The 13,178-nt window shown below is 51.8% G+C and overlaps 1 protein-coding gene across 2 annotated transcripts; it reads right to left on the minus strand.

Moving 5' to 3' along the window:
- Positions 1-1,025: 1,025 nt before the first annotated feature.
- On the minus strand, positions 1,026-10,963 carry ALAD (aminolevulinate dehydratase). Of its 2 annotated transcripts, none has more exons than XM_012641166.1 (12): positions 10,841-10,963; positions 5,380-5,568; positions 4,388-4,438; positions 3,818-3,914; positions 3,328-3,463; positions 3,122-3,205; positions 2,933-3,021; positions 2,596-2,651; positions 2,422-2,509; positions 2,258-2,344; positions 1,799-1,928; positions 1,026-1,182 (listed from the first exon to the last, which is right to left on the minus strand). In XM_012641166.1, exons 2-12 carry the CDS (start codon positions 5,490-5,492, stop codon positions 1,121-1,123), a joined length of 993 nt encoding a protein of 330 aa, XP_012496620.1. In that variant the 5' UTR covers positions 5,493-5,568; positions 10,841-10,963; the 3' UTR covers positions 1,026-1,120. The 2 variants fall into 2 exon arrangements, with proteins under 2 accessions (XP_012496620.1, XP_012496621.1); XM_012641167.1 differs by lacking the exon at positions 10,841-10,963 and adding an exon at positions 6,386-6,449.
- Positions 10,964-13,178: the final 2,215 nt, after the last annotated feature.

Consider the following 13,178-nt stretch of genomic DNA (forward strand, 5'->3'; position numbering starts at 1 on the left):
CATCAGATGTAGAATAAAATCCAAGCTTCTCACAAGGTGCGGGATCTGGCCTTGGCCTACCTTTCCCACCTCCAGCCCTGTCACCCACCCTCCTCTTCCTTGCCCTGCCAAGCTTCTCCCACTACAGGGTCTTTGCACATGTCATATGGCTCTTCCTGCCCTCTGCTTTTTATAAGGATCTTTCCTTGTCCCTCACAGGTCTCCACTTCAGGGAGGGCTTCCCTACCACCCTCTCCAGAGAGGCCGCTGCCCTGTTATTCTCTCTCACACCCCCTCTTTCCTTCAGAGCACTTATGACAATTTGTAACTGCTTTATTTGTCTGTCTTCTTATCTGTCTCCCCCATTCTCTACTCTGTATAAACTCCACGAAGAGACAAGCTGAGGTCTGTCCTGCTGTATCCCCAGTACCCAGCACTGTGCCTGGGCTCAGAGTAGAGAAATCTCTCTTGAGTAAAAATGTTTTTGGTGGTGGCATTCCAGCTGCCAGGAGCTCCCTCTTTGCTTCTGGATTTTGATCCTCAGGTAGTGTTTCTGCTCGTTAATGAGTAATTCTTTTCTGCGTTTATGGCTCAGAGTAGAACAGGAGATCTTAGGCAGCCTGGCAACCACGGGCCTGTGTGGGAAACGCCCTCCAGTGGAATCACAGCAGACTTCAACTCTAACCTGAAAACAGTGATCTGGGCCTCAGTGCCAGCACCCGGCTCTGCTGCCAGAGGCTTTCCAAAGCTTCTTAGGACGCAAGATCCAGCTGCTCTCCTCTTCCCCTCATGCTCCACGCCCCTCTCCCAGCCGGGTCCCACCAAGCCTGCACCTGGGACTCCAGGTTGCTTTCAAGCTGAAGCCACACCAGAGGAAAGAGCTGGGGGTGGCAATGGGAGCCTCAGCCTGACCCAGGGGTGGGGTGGGGAAGCCTGGGAGAGCCCGTGAGGATGCGGCTGCGAGTGCTAAGAGTTGGCATGCTGGCAGAAACCACCCAGGGCTGCTGGGTCCCCGCCAGCATGAGAGCAGGAAGAGGGCACAAGGGCACAGTTCTAAAAGCAGCGTTTACTTTGGTTTTCACTTCTCTGAGGCCCTGGGAACTTTTTAAAGCTCTAGTCCTTAGGTTTTGCACTCTCTGCATCACTCCTCCTTCAGCCATTGCAGCAGCTGAGGTGTGTAGTAGGTGATGATGATGTCGGCACCTGTGTTGGGAGAGAAGCAGGAAGCAGGGGAGGGGCGGGCGTCAGCTCTGAGCACACGCTCTGGAGAGGAGGGCCAGGTGGGGAGAAGGCTACCATGATGAGCCACAGCCTGCGGGTGGCACAGCGTAAGATGGAGCCTGGCTTCGGGCAGCGCTAGACCTTGGGCAAGTCTTTTTCTGGGCCTCAGTTTTCCAAAGTATAAGATGCACAGTGGGGAAAGTAGGCAAGCTGCAAGTCCCCTGCCCATGCTGGTGTGCTACACTAGCAACGCCAGCTCCTGTTTATGGAGTGAAAAGCATATGCCGATTACCCATATTACCTTACTGAATCCTCAGGACAAACATGCACCAGGCATCTTATCCACTAGCTTACAGACGAGGACACTGAGGTTCAGAGAACTGCGCCCACATTCTTACAGCCAAAAAGTAAGAGAGGGCCCTGCTTTCTTCACTGCTCCACGTTCTGTTCAGTAGTTCCACATCCATTCCTCACTGTGTGTCTGTTTAGATCACTAGCATTTCCAGGCATAAGTCTCATGACTTCATCTCCCTATCTGGGCAAAGTGCCTACCAGTCCCTGTAGCACCTATCAAACAACCCCACCGCTGCCCGCTTACCTGCTCTGCGGAAGGCAGTCATGGCCTCCAGGACAGCAGCCTTGAGATCAAATGCCCCGGCCCGGGCTCCGTGCCACAGCATGGCAAACTCTCCAGAGACGTGGTATACAGCGAGAGGGAGCTCAGGGTGCTGCAGAGAAGCAGCGATGAGCAGACAGGTTCAAGTGCAGGGTGGATGTGCCTCGGGGAGCGTCCCTTCCTCCTTGCCCAATCTGTGACCATCTTAAGCCCCATGCCCAGAGTCATTGCTGCTGGCAGCTCAGCCCATTCTTGAACTGTTAAACCAGAGCTGTTTAAAGGTTCCTGTGAGCCCTGGCTCAGAAGGCCATGGTGGTTCCTGGGTAGGGATGGGGAGGAGAGGACTCCTGTTCAGGGGCAGACTGCTTTCAACTCTGAGATTCCAGTCTGTGGACAAACTCTCTCATCCCTGAGCCGCCTTTGCCTCCGACGCATGCTCACCTTGTCCTTTACCTCCCGTATGATGTCCAGGTAGGGCATTCCCGGCTTCACCATGAGCATGTCGGCTCCTTCCCGCACATCCCGGTCCTAAGGGGTGAGGGTGTAGTGTGGGCAGTGCCTGGAGCAGGGTGGGGAGGGGAGGGGCTTAAGCCCTGGTCACTCACCACCGCTCGGAGGGCCAGGCCTCGCGCCCCTGGGGGCAGCTGGTAGCAACGGCGGTCTCCAAAGGCTGGGCTTGACTGAGCCGCGTCCCTGAGAAGCAGAGTGATCAGGGAGGGCTCCAGCTTTGGGCTAATGAGCCAGGGATTCAACAGCAGACCCCTGCCCATCCCACTCACCGGAAAGGTCCATAGAAACAGGAAGCAAATTTGGCACTATAGCTCATCACCGATACCTGCGGGACACCATGGGGTCTAGGCTTAGCCAGCCCTTTCCAGATGTCCCAAGGTGGTGTGGCAGGGAGGGAAAGGACCTAGGCTGGGAAGCAGAGTGCCTGGGTCTTAGTCCTATGGGAGCTCTGAGCTTCACTTCCCATCTGAGGTGCAGAGGTGGAGCCAGACCCCAAAGGCCTCATCCAGCACTGTCCTCAGCTCTGTGATTCTTGGCAGATATGGGGGCAGGGCTGGTCCAGACTCCTCACCTCCCCACACCCCTCCCCGCACTCCTGACCCGTACCCTGTTGCCAAGTCCGTGTGCCATCAGGGCCTCCTTGATGGCTCCCACGCGTCCATCCATCATGTCCGACGGGGCTACCACCTGACATCCTGAGGGGCAGAGGGTGGCCTTCAGAACTCTGAGACTTTCCTACACACTCTGCCACCTCCCTGACCCAGAGGTGCCCATCCCTGCTGGTGGCTCTCTCACCTGCCTTGGCATAGGCCACGGCAACCTCTGCCAGCCGCTGGCAGCTCTCCTTGGCCTGGAATGCTCCATTTTTGCTCAGGAGCCCTGCAGGACAGATGGCTGGGTTTTGGGGAGCACCTTGGGCCCTGGCCTGTTCCCCACCCTGGGGAGAACTGAGCAGTAGGAGTGTGAGTGGCGGCAAGGCTGCTGGGAGGGAGGAAGCTCACCGCAGTGACCATGGGAGGTGTAGGGGCACAGGCAGACGTCACAGGCCACCAGGAGGCTGGGGAAGGTCTTCCTCAACAGACGGATTGCCTCGATAGTTGGGGACTCCTCGGAGTCAGCCGTAGAGCCCCGCTCATCCTAGGGGCCGGGGAAGGACAAGGCAGTGTGTCTGTTACATGAAGCCTTAGGAAGGCAGGATGGCCTGCCACGGTACAGCTCCGGCCCTCTCCTTTTATCACCATCACAGGCCCTGATGAGGAAGCACAGAGGACTGTCCCCATCTGCAAGGGCACAGGAGAGGTCCAGAGAGGGGATCTGATTTATTCAGTCAGGGTGTTGCAGCCCCACCTAGCCTCCTGACCCACACGGGTACTCAGGGCACGGACCATGTCCATTCACCTGTGGTCCCGGGGCCAGCACAAGGCAGGAATGAGGATATGGTCAGTGTGGAACTTCAGCCCACCCTTGCCCACCGTCCCTCCAATTCTTCACCTTGGGAACCCTGCTGGGGACGCCAAAGACCAGGACGCAGCGCAGGCCCTCTTCCACCAGGGGCTTCAGCATCTCTTCTAGCCGGTTCACACCATACCTGGGTGGGAGTGGGGCAGAGGGGCTGAAGGGAGGCAGGTCCCAGGCAATGGTCCCCCTGATCCCTCAGCACTGTGCCTTTGTTAAGAGCCAAGCTACACATGGCACCAGGAGGGCTCAAGCCCCACACTACAGGGAAAGACAGGAATGCACCCAGCAGAAGGTGGGAAAACCGAAGCGTTGAGTAGCAGAGCTGTGGAATTCAGCTGAGAAGGCTCCTCCAAGATTCTCTTATTGACCTGCCATGTGAAGTTCCGCTCCCTTCTGCAACAGCCTCCACTATGGGGCCTTTGGTGACGGGCAGCTCATTACCTTATGAAGCTGCCTCTTCTATTGTGGAAGAGCTCTGACCCTAAGGAAACCCTTTCCTCTACTGAGCTGAAGTTTGCCTCTCCAGATCGTCTACCCCTGGCACCTCCACCTGTGAAATCTCTCCCTCCACCATCCCCTGACCCTCCCCTCCTTGTCTCCTACCTGGCCACTCCTGGGAGGCTGGCGATTGGCTGTACGTCATCAGGAACATCCCTGCAAGAGTGGGGGGGTGGGCTATGGATTGGTGGCTGTGGGAAGGGGCAGTGGTGAGGGGTGACTGGGAGGCATGGCTGGGAAGCTGGGAAGGAATGTGGGAGTGGAGATGGTGGGAGGGGGATGGGATCCACTGTCTGGCTCCCCTGCCTGGCCAAGCCCAGGGCCTGAAATAATAATAGGAACAACAAGAATAACAGTGACAACAAGAGCAACTGTACTCAAAGAACAGTAATCATAGGAAGGAATTAAGTGGTTAAGAACTTGGACTCTGAAGTCAAAAGGTCCTTGTCTCCTATCCCAGCCACTTACTGCCTGGGTGACCTTGGCTAAGTTGTACCATCTCTTTGAGCCTCAGGCCCTTCATTTGTATCCTGGGTGGATGAATTAATTAATTCGACAAATATTTATTGAGCACTTACTATGTGCCAGGTACTGTTCTAGGCTCTGATGATACAACAGTGAAGAAAAACTGACAAAAATCTCTACCCTCATGGAGTTGACCGTCTAGGGGATAATATCTATTCCTTCCTCGAATGCTGTCAGGTTTGAATGCAATAATGTATGTAGATGCTTAGCATAGCACCTGGTACATAGTAAGTAGTCAATAGATGTCTGCTGTTGCTATTATTAATAATCACGACTGCCACCTTTGACATGTACTAGCACTTTATAATCTACAGAGCGCCTTCTCAGTTTCTGTCTTATTACAAAAGCTTAGGATGGCAGGCAATGGTTATTCTTCTTATTTTCCAAATGGGATGACTGAATTATTTTCAAGGTTTGTTTTGCTCCTAAGACTGCTGTCCTTAATCAGCAGGCCATTTCCAATACCTTGAGTTCCAAGCTGACAGCCCACTTTGCCAACCCGAGCAATGCCGATGCCCACTCCAGTCAACCCCCCAGCAGATCAGAGGCCTGGCCCATTCCTGGGGACTCACGTGACAAAGATGGGGTAGATGAGGTTGGAGGCGTTGAGGGTGGTGGCGGCTGTCTGCCAGGTCCGAAGCAGTGGGTGGAAATAGCCACTGTGCAGAACAGACTGGGGCTGCATGGTGTGGGCCAGTGCAGGCACGGGGCAGTCAGCTGGCTGGATTCAAGGGCTCCTGGACGTCTGCTGCGTGCTCAGTCTGGGGGCGGGGTGGTGGTGGAATGGGAGGCATGTGAGATATGGTCTCTGTCGTCAAGAAACGGTCACATCTGGAAGACAGCTCTTCCACAGATTCCCACGTCCCCTTTCTCTAGCCCAGTGCTACTCACTGTGTGGTTCACCAAGCCCTACTAGTCTACACCAAGATAAGCAGAGAAACAAAAGTAAGCCCCTGGAAGCTTTCATAGCAATCTGAATCTAATGATACAAAACGTGGGCTTGTATTTTATATGACTGCTATCTATCTATGTAGAGACAGGGTCTCACTATTTTGCCCAGGCTAGTCTCAAACTCTTGCCCTCAAGTGATCCTCCCACCTCAGCCTCTCAGAGTGCTGGAATTATAGGCATGAGCCACTGCACCTGGCCAATTGCTTTAAAAAAAAAAGAATTTCCTAATAATTTATTTTTATTACATTTTATCAAAGAATCAATGGATTGGAAATAAGAAAAGAATTCATCCTTCCCTATGCATAATTTGAGAAGCATCGATCTAGCCAATGTCTAAACTTTATTCCATGAAAAATGCTGAGGTTCATGGCAGAAATTTTAGAAAAATATAGATAAACAAAAAGAGAAAAATCTCCTGTAACTCTACCAAAGCCCTGTGAACGCTTTCGTACGTGGACTTCTTGTTAGGCACAACACATACTAACAGGGCAAAATAGTACTATACATGTCAGACAGACAGACAGACAGACATACACTCTATAGAGTGGCCACTAAAGTTGTCTCTTCCAGCCCAAGGAGCTTCCTGCAGCTCCACAAGCACGAGCTACACCTTCTTGCTTTGCTTACCTTGTTCCCTTTACCTGGAGGGCTTATGCTCTCTCTGCAACCCCCTCATACCCAAATCTACAGAGTTCTCCTCCCCTCTCCCACTGAGGCTTTCTTCTTGCCCAGACTGCAATCTCTCTTATGTAAGTTGTTTGTGGGCCTGTCTCATCTGGTGCCAGTAGACAGAGCTTCTGCAGGGCAGGGTCCAGAGTCAGTTCATTTTTGCCTCCCCCATCGCACTCTGCCACACACTGACTCTGGCACATGGGAAATATTTAACTACATGAAGTACAAGACAGTATGTCCTAAATGCCAAATACGCCATATAAGACAGAAGGAAGCTAGGACATTCATTAACATTTGTTTCTTGAGCACCTACTGGGTGCCAGGCCACACTGGGCACTTTCACAGGTGAATTCCCATGGAGTTCCGTGACAGTTCTGGGAGGCAGGGCTGACTGAGTGTATTTTGGAGAGGAAGAGCCTGACCAGAAAGGAACCATGGTTCCAATGTGAGTCAGGAAGTCAGAATAGGTTTGCTGGAAGACAGGGGCTTGAGCTTGGTTTTGCAGGAAGAGTCGGTTCAGCCTGGCAGAGGAAAGGATGACAATGTTCCCTCAGGAAGGGAAGAAAGGGGCAAAGGTGAGGAAGGAGGATGGCTAGGACTGTTCTGAGGACCCAAGGAGGCAATCGAGGCGCAAGGGTACAGAGGGGAAGGGATGAGAGGGGGCCAGACAGAGGCCAAGGGAAGATTTCTGAACAGGGGGTAGGGGAGTGGCCTGGTAGAAACCTGGCTTTAGGAGGATCAATTTTGCAGGCTGAGTGGAGCAGACAGGAAGCAGAGCGAAGGGGTCGGGGGTGGAGAAGGAAGAGCCATCTTAAGGCAGCCAAGAAGCAGTCTCTTAGGGCGGATAAGCCTGCCTGACCCGGCAGGCAGCAGAGACAGGAGGGCAGCAGAGATGGGGACAGAGCAGGAAGAGGGCCGTGGGGAGCCAGGCTTGGAGAGCAAGTGAAGAGCTCTGTTTCAGACACTTCCTTTTGGAGGTGCCTGGGGGAACACCCCGTAGCCAAGCAGGAAAAAACAAAAAAGAGACACAGAAAGTGGGGGCTGGCAGGCCCGAGTCCAGCTGCTCCTTGTATGAATGGGACCTCACGGTCTGGAGCGGGGCAGGGACTTACCCAAGGCCACACAGTGAGTGAGAAGCTAAAACAGCAGGACAAGAACCCTGGTGTGTCGACTTCCAGGTGGGGGATCCTCTGACATGCTGCTGCTGCCTTTCTCCACAGTCTCTTAGGCCCCTTTAGCCCCCACCCCCAACCAGCTCAGAGGCCCATTTTATCTGGTCTTCCTCCTTGGCAGGGTTGGGGTTATCAGGACCCACATAGGGACCTGCCCTGCCACCACACCCTGGGTGGTCCAGCCGCATCTCCTACACAGGGGGCAGGCCGGGCCTCCCCAAAGATGTCTCGACCCCCAAATGAGCAATCGTTCAGCAGATCTGAGGCCCTGACTGCCCATTTTGTGCAAGATTTTGCTCTCATGTCTGCCAGGAGTTAACCCAGCTCAGCAGGGTTAAGTCAGCTGCCCAAGACTGCACAGCCAGTGACTGAGCCAGAATTTGAATTTGTTCTAGACTCCAAATGCAGGGTTTGATATGCCATACCCCATAATAATGATAAACACTTGATTCAGTGGGAGTCTCTCTGCCCATACTGTCTCTGCTATGGTCGCTGGAGAGATGGAAGAAACAACAGAAAAACATACTGAGTGTATTAGTTACATGCTGGGCACCAAACTAAGTACTTTATATTATCTTATTTAACTGTAAGAATTGTCTTAACTTGTAGTGATAAGGAAATGAAGGCTCTGAGAAGTCAAGTGACTTTGCTCAATGTCATTCTGGAGTCAAGCCAGATTTTGAAACCAGGTCTACATGTCTCTGATTTACTTCCAGAGAACCACCTTTGTAGCAGGTCTCTGGCTTTTAGAATCCAAAACTGCATTCCACTCAGGCCAGGGAACAACTGCCTTCTGCTTATCAGAGGCAAAGCAGCAGGGCTACCCTAGGGGCCTGGCTGGACAAATTTAACCCTGGGAGTCTGGGAGAGGCAGAAAGGTAAGAGAAGTGGGGGAGCAGTTCCACTTTGATCTATTTTTGAATTTTAGGGTTCAGAGAGAGATTTGATTTGAGAAATGGGTGTCAGTGCTAAAAAATTAAAACGTTGAAAATCACTGATTCTGTTTAGTTCCTTACATGTTAATGTGGAAAATGGGTGTAGAGAGGCGGCAGGACTTGTCAGAGATCACAGGGAATGCAGTGCAGAGCTAGAAACTGACTCTGCAGCTCCTGGCTTCTAGCCCAGTGCTCTGCTACCTACACCACACAGAGTCATTCCACCACAACAGGTGCTTAATAAGTATCTGTGGGGTGGGAAAACAGCCCCTGAGTTACATATCTGTTTGGCAGAGCCAAATCCAGGCCGGGGTTTTGCTTTGCAAAAAGTCCCTCAAAGTTTGGGGGATTTTCATACAGTGGGCCCTTCTCTCAAATCAAGGGAGCTTGCAAACCACGGCTTAAATCCTGTGACACCAAACTGAAGACAGGAACAAGCCGCCAGGAGGTCCACCCATGTGAGGGCAGATTAGCTTTGCTGGAAGGCAGTATTGAGTGGTACAAAACGGATCGGGTTTCTTTTTGCATGAGTCAAACAGTCCCAGATCTGGTCTGTGCTCTGCTGTGTAACTTTGGGCAAGGTCACTGGCCTTTCAAAGTCTTCATTTTGTAATCTATAAACTGGGCATATTATGAAACTTGCAAGGCTGCAGAGGTCACAGATAGTGATGAGGTATGTGTCTGGCACCAACTAGCCACACAGTAAACATGTAGCTAATTTTATTATTATCAGGAGTAGGGCTGAGCTGGAATGAGATCTCCTGGCACCACACTGTGCCTTCTGCACCACACCCAGAGGGAGCACGTGTACACAAACCCTTGTGGGCCATAGGGTCTCCCAAGATTTCTGAGGTGAGGTCCCTGCCTTCCAGCAGCTTATGTGGTGAAGGAGAAATAAAATAATCACCACACAGAGTAGAGGGGTGAACCAGGTGCTGTGAAAGGGACCTGTGTCTCTGGGAGTCAAAGATGGCTTCATGGAAGAGGGGACACTGAAGGACAGGTAGTTTTTTAGATTGACTGTGAAAGTATCTCCTTCCTTGGAAGGCAACATCCCCGACCTGGGAATCACCTAAGCTGGGGCCTGAGAGCTGCCACCAGGTGGGATGGAGACAAAGCTGCAGGGCAGGAGTCCCTCCCATGTTGTACTACACTGAGGATTCCAGAGGCTGTGGTCTTGGCAAAGAGCGCTGGTTGCTCCTGCCAGGTCTGGCAGGCTCTGTCACTGGCTGGGGAGGAAGCAGTCAGGAGAGCCAGCTAGGCAGAAGGTGGCCAGGACTGAGAAATTCAAAGCCCCACAAGGGCTTAGATGGTAGCTGTCAGGCAGTTCTGAAAAGGGACCAACTGTTCAGTCAACCTGCATTTCCTGAATATCTGCTCTGGGCCTGCTGCAGTGCCAGACGCAGGGATTAAAGAGAAGAATGAGACCCCAGCCTTGTCCTAGGGCTTTGAAGAGCCTAATCTCCTCTTGGTTTAGCCATTTGGAGCTAGAAGGAGAAGCTGCCATTTTTAGACTCCTAGAATATCTTGGCTAAGAGGCTTCTTAAATCTTGCTGATTGTATCACTGAAACAGTAGTGAAAGTGGGCTCAGAGAAGGGCAGACACTGGCCTTGGATCACGCAGCAGGTCAGTGGCAGATCTGGGGCTAGCATCTACGTCTCCAGCAGCCCAGTCCTCAATGCCCACCACGATCCCTTAATACTTTAAGAGCAGATTTTGAATCTGCTTACCAGCAGAGTTGGGCTGTGGGGAGCTCTAGGTGAAGAGGGTGGGAGAGGCAGACCTGTGACTCTGGACCTGGCTGCTGTTGATAGCAGGATGGTTAAGTGTGTGGGCTTTGAAGTCTGAGAGACGTGGGTACGAATCCTGGTTCTGTCACTTTCCAGCTGTGTGACCTTAGTTTCTTCATCTGGTAAATAGGGACTTGAACTGACCTCAATGGGCTTTTGTAGGAACTGAATGAGCCGATGCATGCAATGCCTAGCACAAAGCGGCTGTTATTGTTTCCACCTCCTTTCCCCGGGCACCTCGGGCTCTGCACAGATGGAGACTGCCCCGGCGGTCTCCGAGGGTGTGAACCCCAGAGAGGAGGCGCGGAGTCCGTACCCGGGACCCCAACCCTGGCTGGAGCAAGACTATCTAGCCCAAACAGGGACTCCCCGAGGACTGCGTCCCGCAGCACCGCCAGCGCTACAGGCGCACAGCACAATCTGGGGCCGTGGGACTCTCGGTGCCATCGCCCCCGCCTCGCTCTGGAGCCGCCCTCAAGCCTGCCATCTCCCCGCGGCCGGCGTCCGCTCACCTGCCTCCCTACGGGCTCCGAGCCGCTGCTCCCGCCACCGCAGTCTCCCGCTCTAGTCTCCGGGGCCCACGTGAGGGCGGGAGGCTCACCCGGAAGCAGCTCCCTCTCGCCCCGCCCACTCCAGTCCAGGCCACGCCCCTTGCGGGCAGTCTCCGAGGGGGCTGGTCCGCTCCGGCCGCGGCCCCGCCCACATACGTCGGGCTCCAGGCTGGGCCAGTTGGGTGTGCGGAGGGGCTGGAGGGCCCGCCTCTCCCCGCGCCAGGGGCCCCAGCGTGGGCCTGGGCAGGCCGGAGGGAGCCCACGTGGGGGCGCGGGAGCCCACGCCGGAGGCGGTCACAGCCCTGGGTTCACTTCACAGTCGTCCTCTTCCCAGCCTAGAGCAAACTTGGCGCCGGTTGGTTGTTTGGTGAAAGAATAATTGGACGTGAAGGACATTAAAACAACACCGTAATGCCTAACACAATAGCTACGTCCATTTTTGCGGACTGAGCGTTTTAAAGTTGTTTAGTTCAGCAGCAGACTTTCAAGTTTTCAGAGAAAATTTATTCCAGCGCAATTACACAGGGCCTTCTCTGTGCCATCAGTTGGGAGACGTGATGTAAAAGACATGGGCATTTAGACAAACTCCAAACTCCAAGTTTGCTAGGGGCATCAGACCTGTATCTGTGATGGGTACCGTGAGCGAGCTGACCAAAGGTCTGGGGGCGGTGGGATTGGAGCAGAGTATGTTCACAGGCAGGAGGGATCTGGTTGGTGAGGCTTACAGGGCCTGGGTAAACGGGCAGGATTGCATGGGTGAAGTGGGGTTGGGGGATCATCACCCTAGCAAAGGAATGTCTTTGAAAAGTTTCTTCAGGGATTATTGAAAAATGGACGTGAGGATGCCAGTGGGTTGCATTACATTTATTCTTGGATTTTGTTTCTCAAAATCTGTACCCCAAACCTGTTGTATACTTTTTTATATTTTAAGGGGCCTAGTGGCTTAGAGCTAGGGAAATATGACACTAGTTAGTTCTCAGCTACTAGAGTTCTGATCTGTGCTCAACAAGGAAGGAGGTGGAAAGGAAGTAATGTACGATGACCAAAGGGATTTCTTGGGGGGCTGATAATGTTTATCGAGCCAGGTGTGGGTTACATGGATGTGTTTAGATTGTGAAAATTCATCAAGTTCTATACTTATTTGCACCCTTTGGTATGCATATTATACTTTTATAAAGAAAACTATTCTGAGCAGGTACATGACATTGTGCTAAATACCATGAAGAGCATAAAAACAAACAAGACAGAAAGCAGATCAATAATTGCTAGAGCCTGGGGGAGGGAAACATGGGAGTAACTGTTTAATGGGTACAGGGTGATGAAAATGTTTTGAAACTAGATAGAGATAATGGTTGCACAACATTGTGAGTATACTAAATGTTACTGAATTGCTTATTTAAAAATGGTTTTATGTTCTGTGAATTTCAATTAAAAGAGTTCACTAACTGCAATGTGGTATTCTAGATTGTATACTATAACAGAAAAACTGGTAGTAGAAAAACTGGAGAAATACAAATAGTCTGGTATTTAATTAAAAGTTTTTCTTGGTCAGGCGCTACAGCTCACGCCTGTAATCCTGGCACTTTGGGAGGCCAAGGCAGGAGGATCGCTTAAGGCTAGGAGTCCAAGACCAGCCTCAGCGGGACCCTATCACTACAAAACATAGAAAAATTACCTGGGTATGGTGGCACACACCTGTAGTTCCAGCTACTTGGGAGGTGGAAGCAGTAGGATTGCTTGAACCCAGTAGTTTGAAGTTGCAGTGAGCTATGATGATGCCACTGTACTCTAGCCCCGGCAATAGAGTGAGACCCTGTCTCAAAAAAAAAAAAAAAAAAAAAAAGTTTTTTCTTAAACGGGGCAGTGGCTCACACCTGTAGTCCTAGCTACTTGGGAGGCTGAGTCAGAAGGATCACTTGAGCCCAGGAGTTCCAAGCTGCAATAAGTTATGATTGTGCCACTGTACTCCAGGCTGGGCAACAGAATGAGACCTTGTCTCAAAAAAAAAAAAAGAAAAAAAGTTTCTTAGTTTTGACAAATGTACCAAAAGTTTATTAAAAAATAAATAAAATAGGAGTGAGGCTGATGGCCACTGGAATAGGCTCCTGGTTTTCATAAATTAGTGTTAAGTTCTTGAGCAAGTCACTTCTGTTTGAAAAGCCTCAGTTTCCCAATGGTAAAAATAGGGCATTAAAAGTAAAAGTAGTTTTCAATGGGTTTGGATTGGAACCCTCCCATTTCCTAAATCAAGATCAGAATTTCTGGGTGTGAAGGGCCATGGTTAAAAAATTAGAAATAT

Source organism: Propithecus coquereli, unplaced genomic scaffold (genome assembly GCF_000956105.1).
Source record: "Propithecus coquereli isolate 6110/MARCELLA unplaced genomic scaffold, Pcoq_1.0 Scaffold163, whole genome shotgun sequence".
Classification (NCBI taxonomy): domain Eukaryota; kingdom Metazoa; phylum Chordata; class Mammalia; order Primates; family Indriidae; genus Propithecus; species Propithecus coquereli.

Bases quoted from the DNA above. Each gene is read 5' to 3' on its own strand.
- ALAD (XM_012641166.1), bottom strand. From the start codon at position 5,492: ATGCAGCCCCAGTCTGTTCTGCACAGTGGCTATTTCCACCCACTGCTT. The intron at 3,022-3,121 runs GTGAGAGAGCCA...TCTGCCCCTCAG, and splicing joins CGTGGCCTATGCCAAGGCAG to GATGTCAGGTGGTAGCCCCG. The intron at 1,183-1,798 runs GTAAGCGGGCAG...CTCCCAACACAG, and splicing joins GACTGCCTTCCGCAGAGCAG to GTGCCGACATCATCATCACC.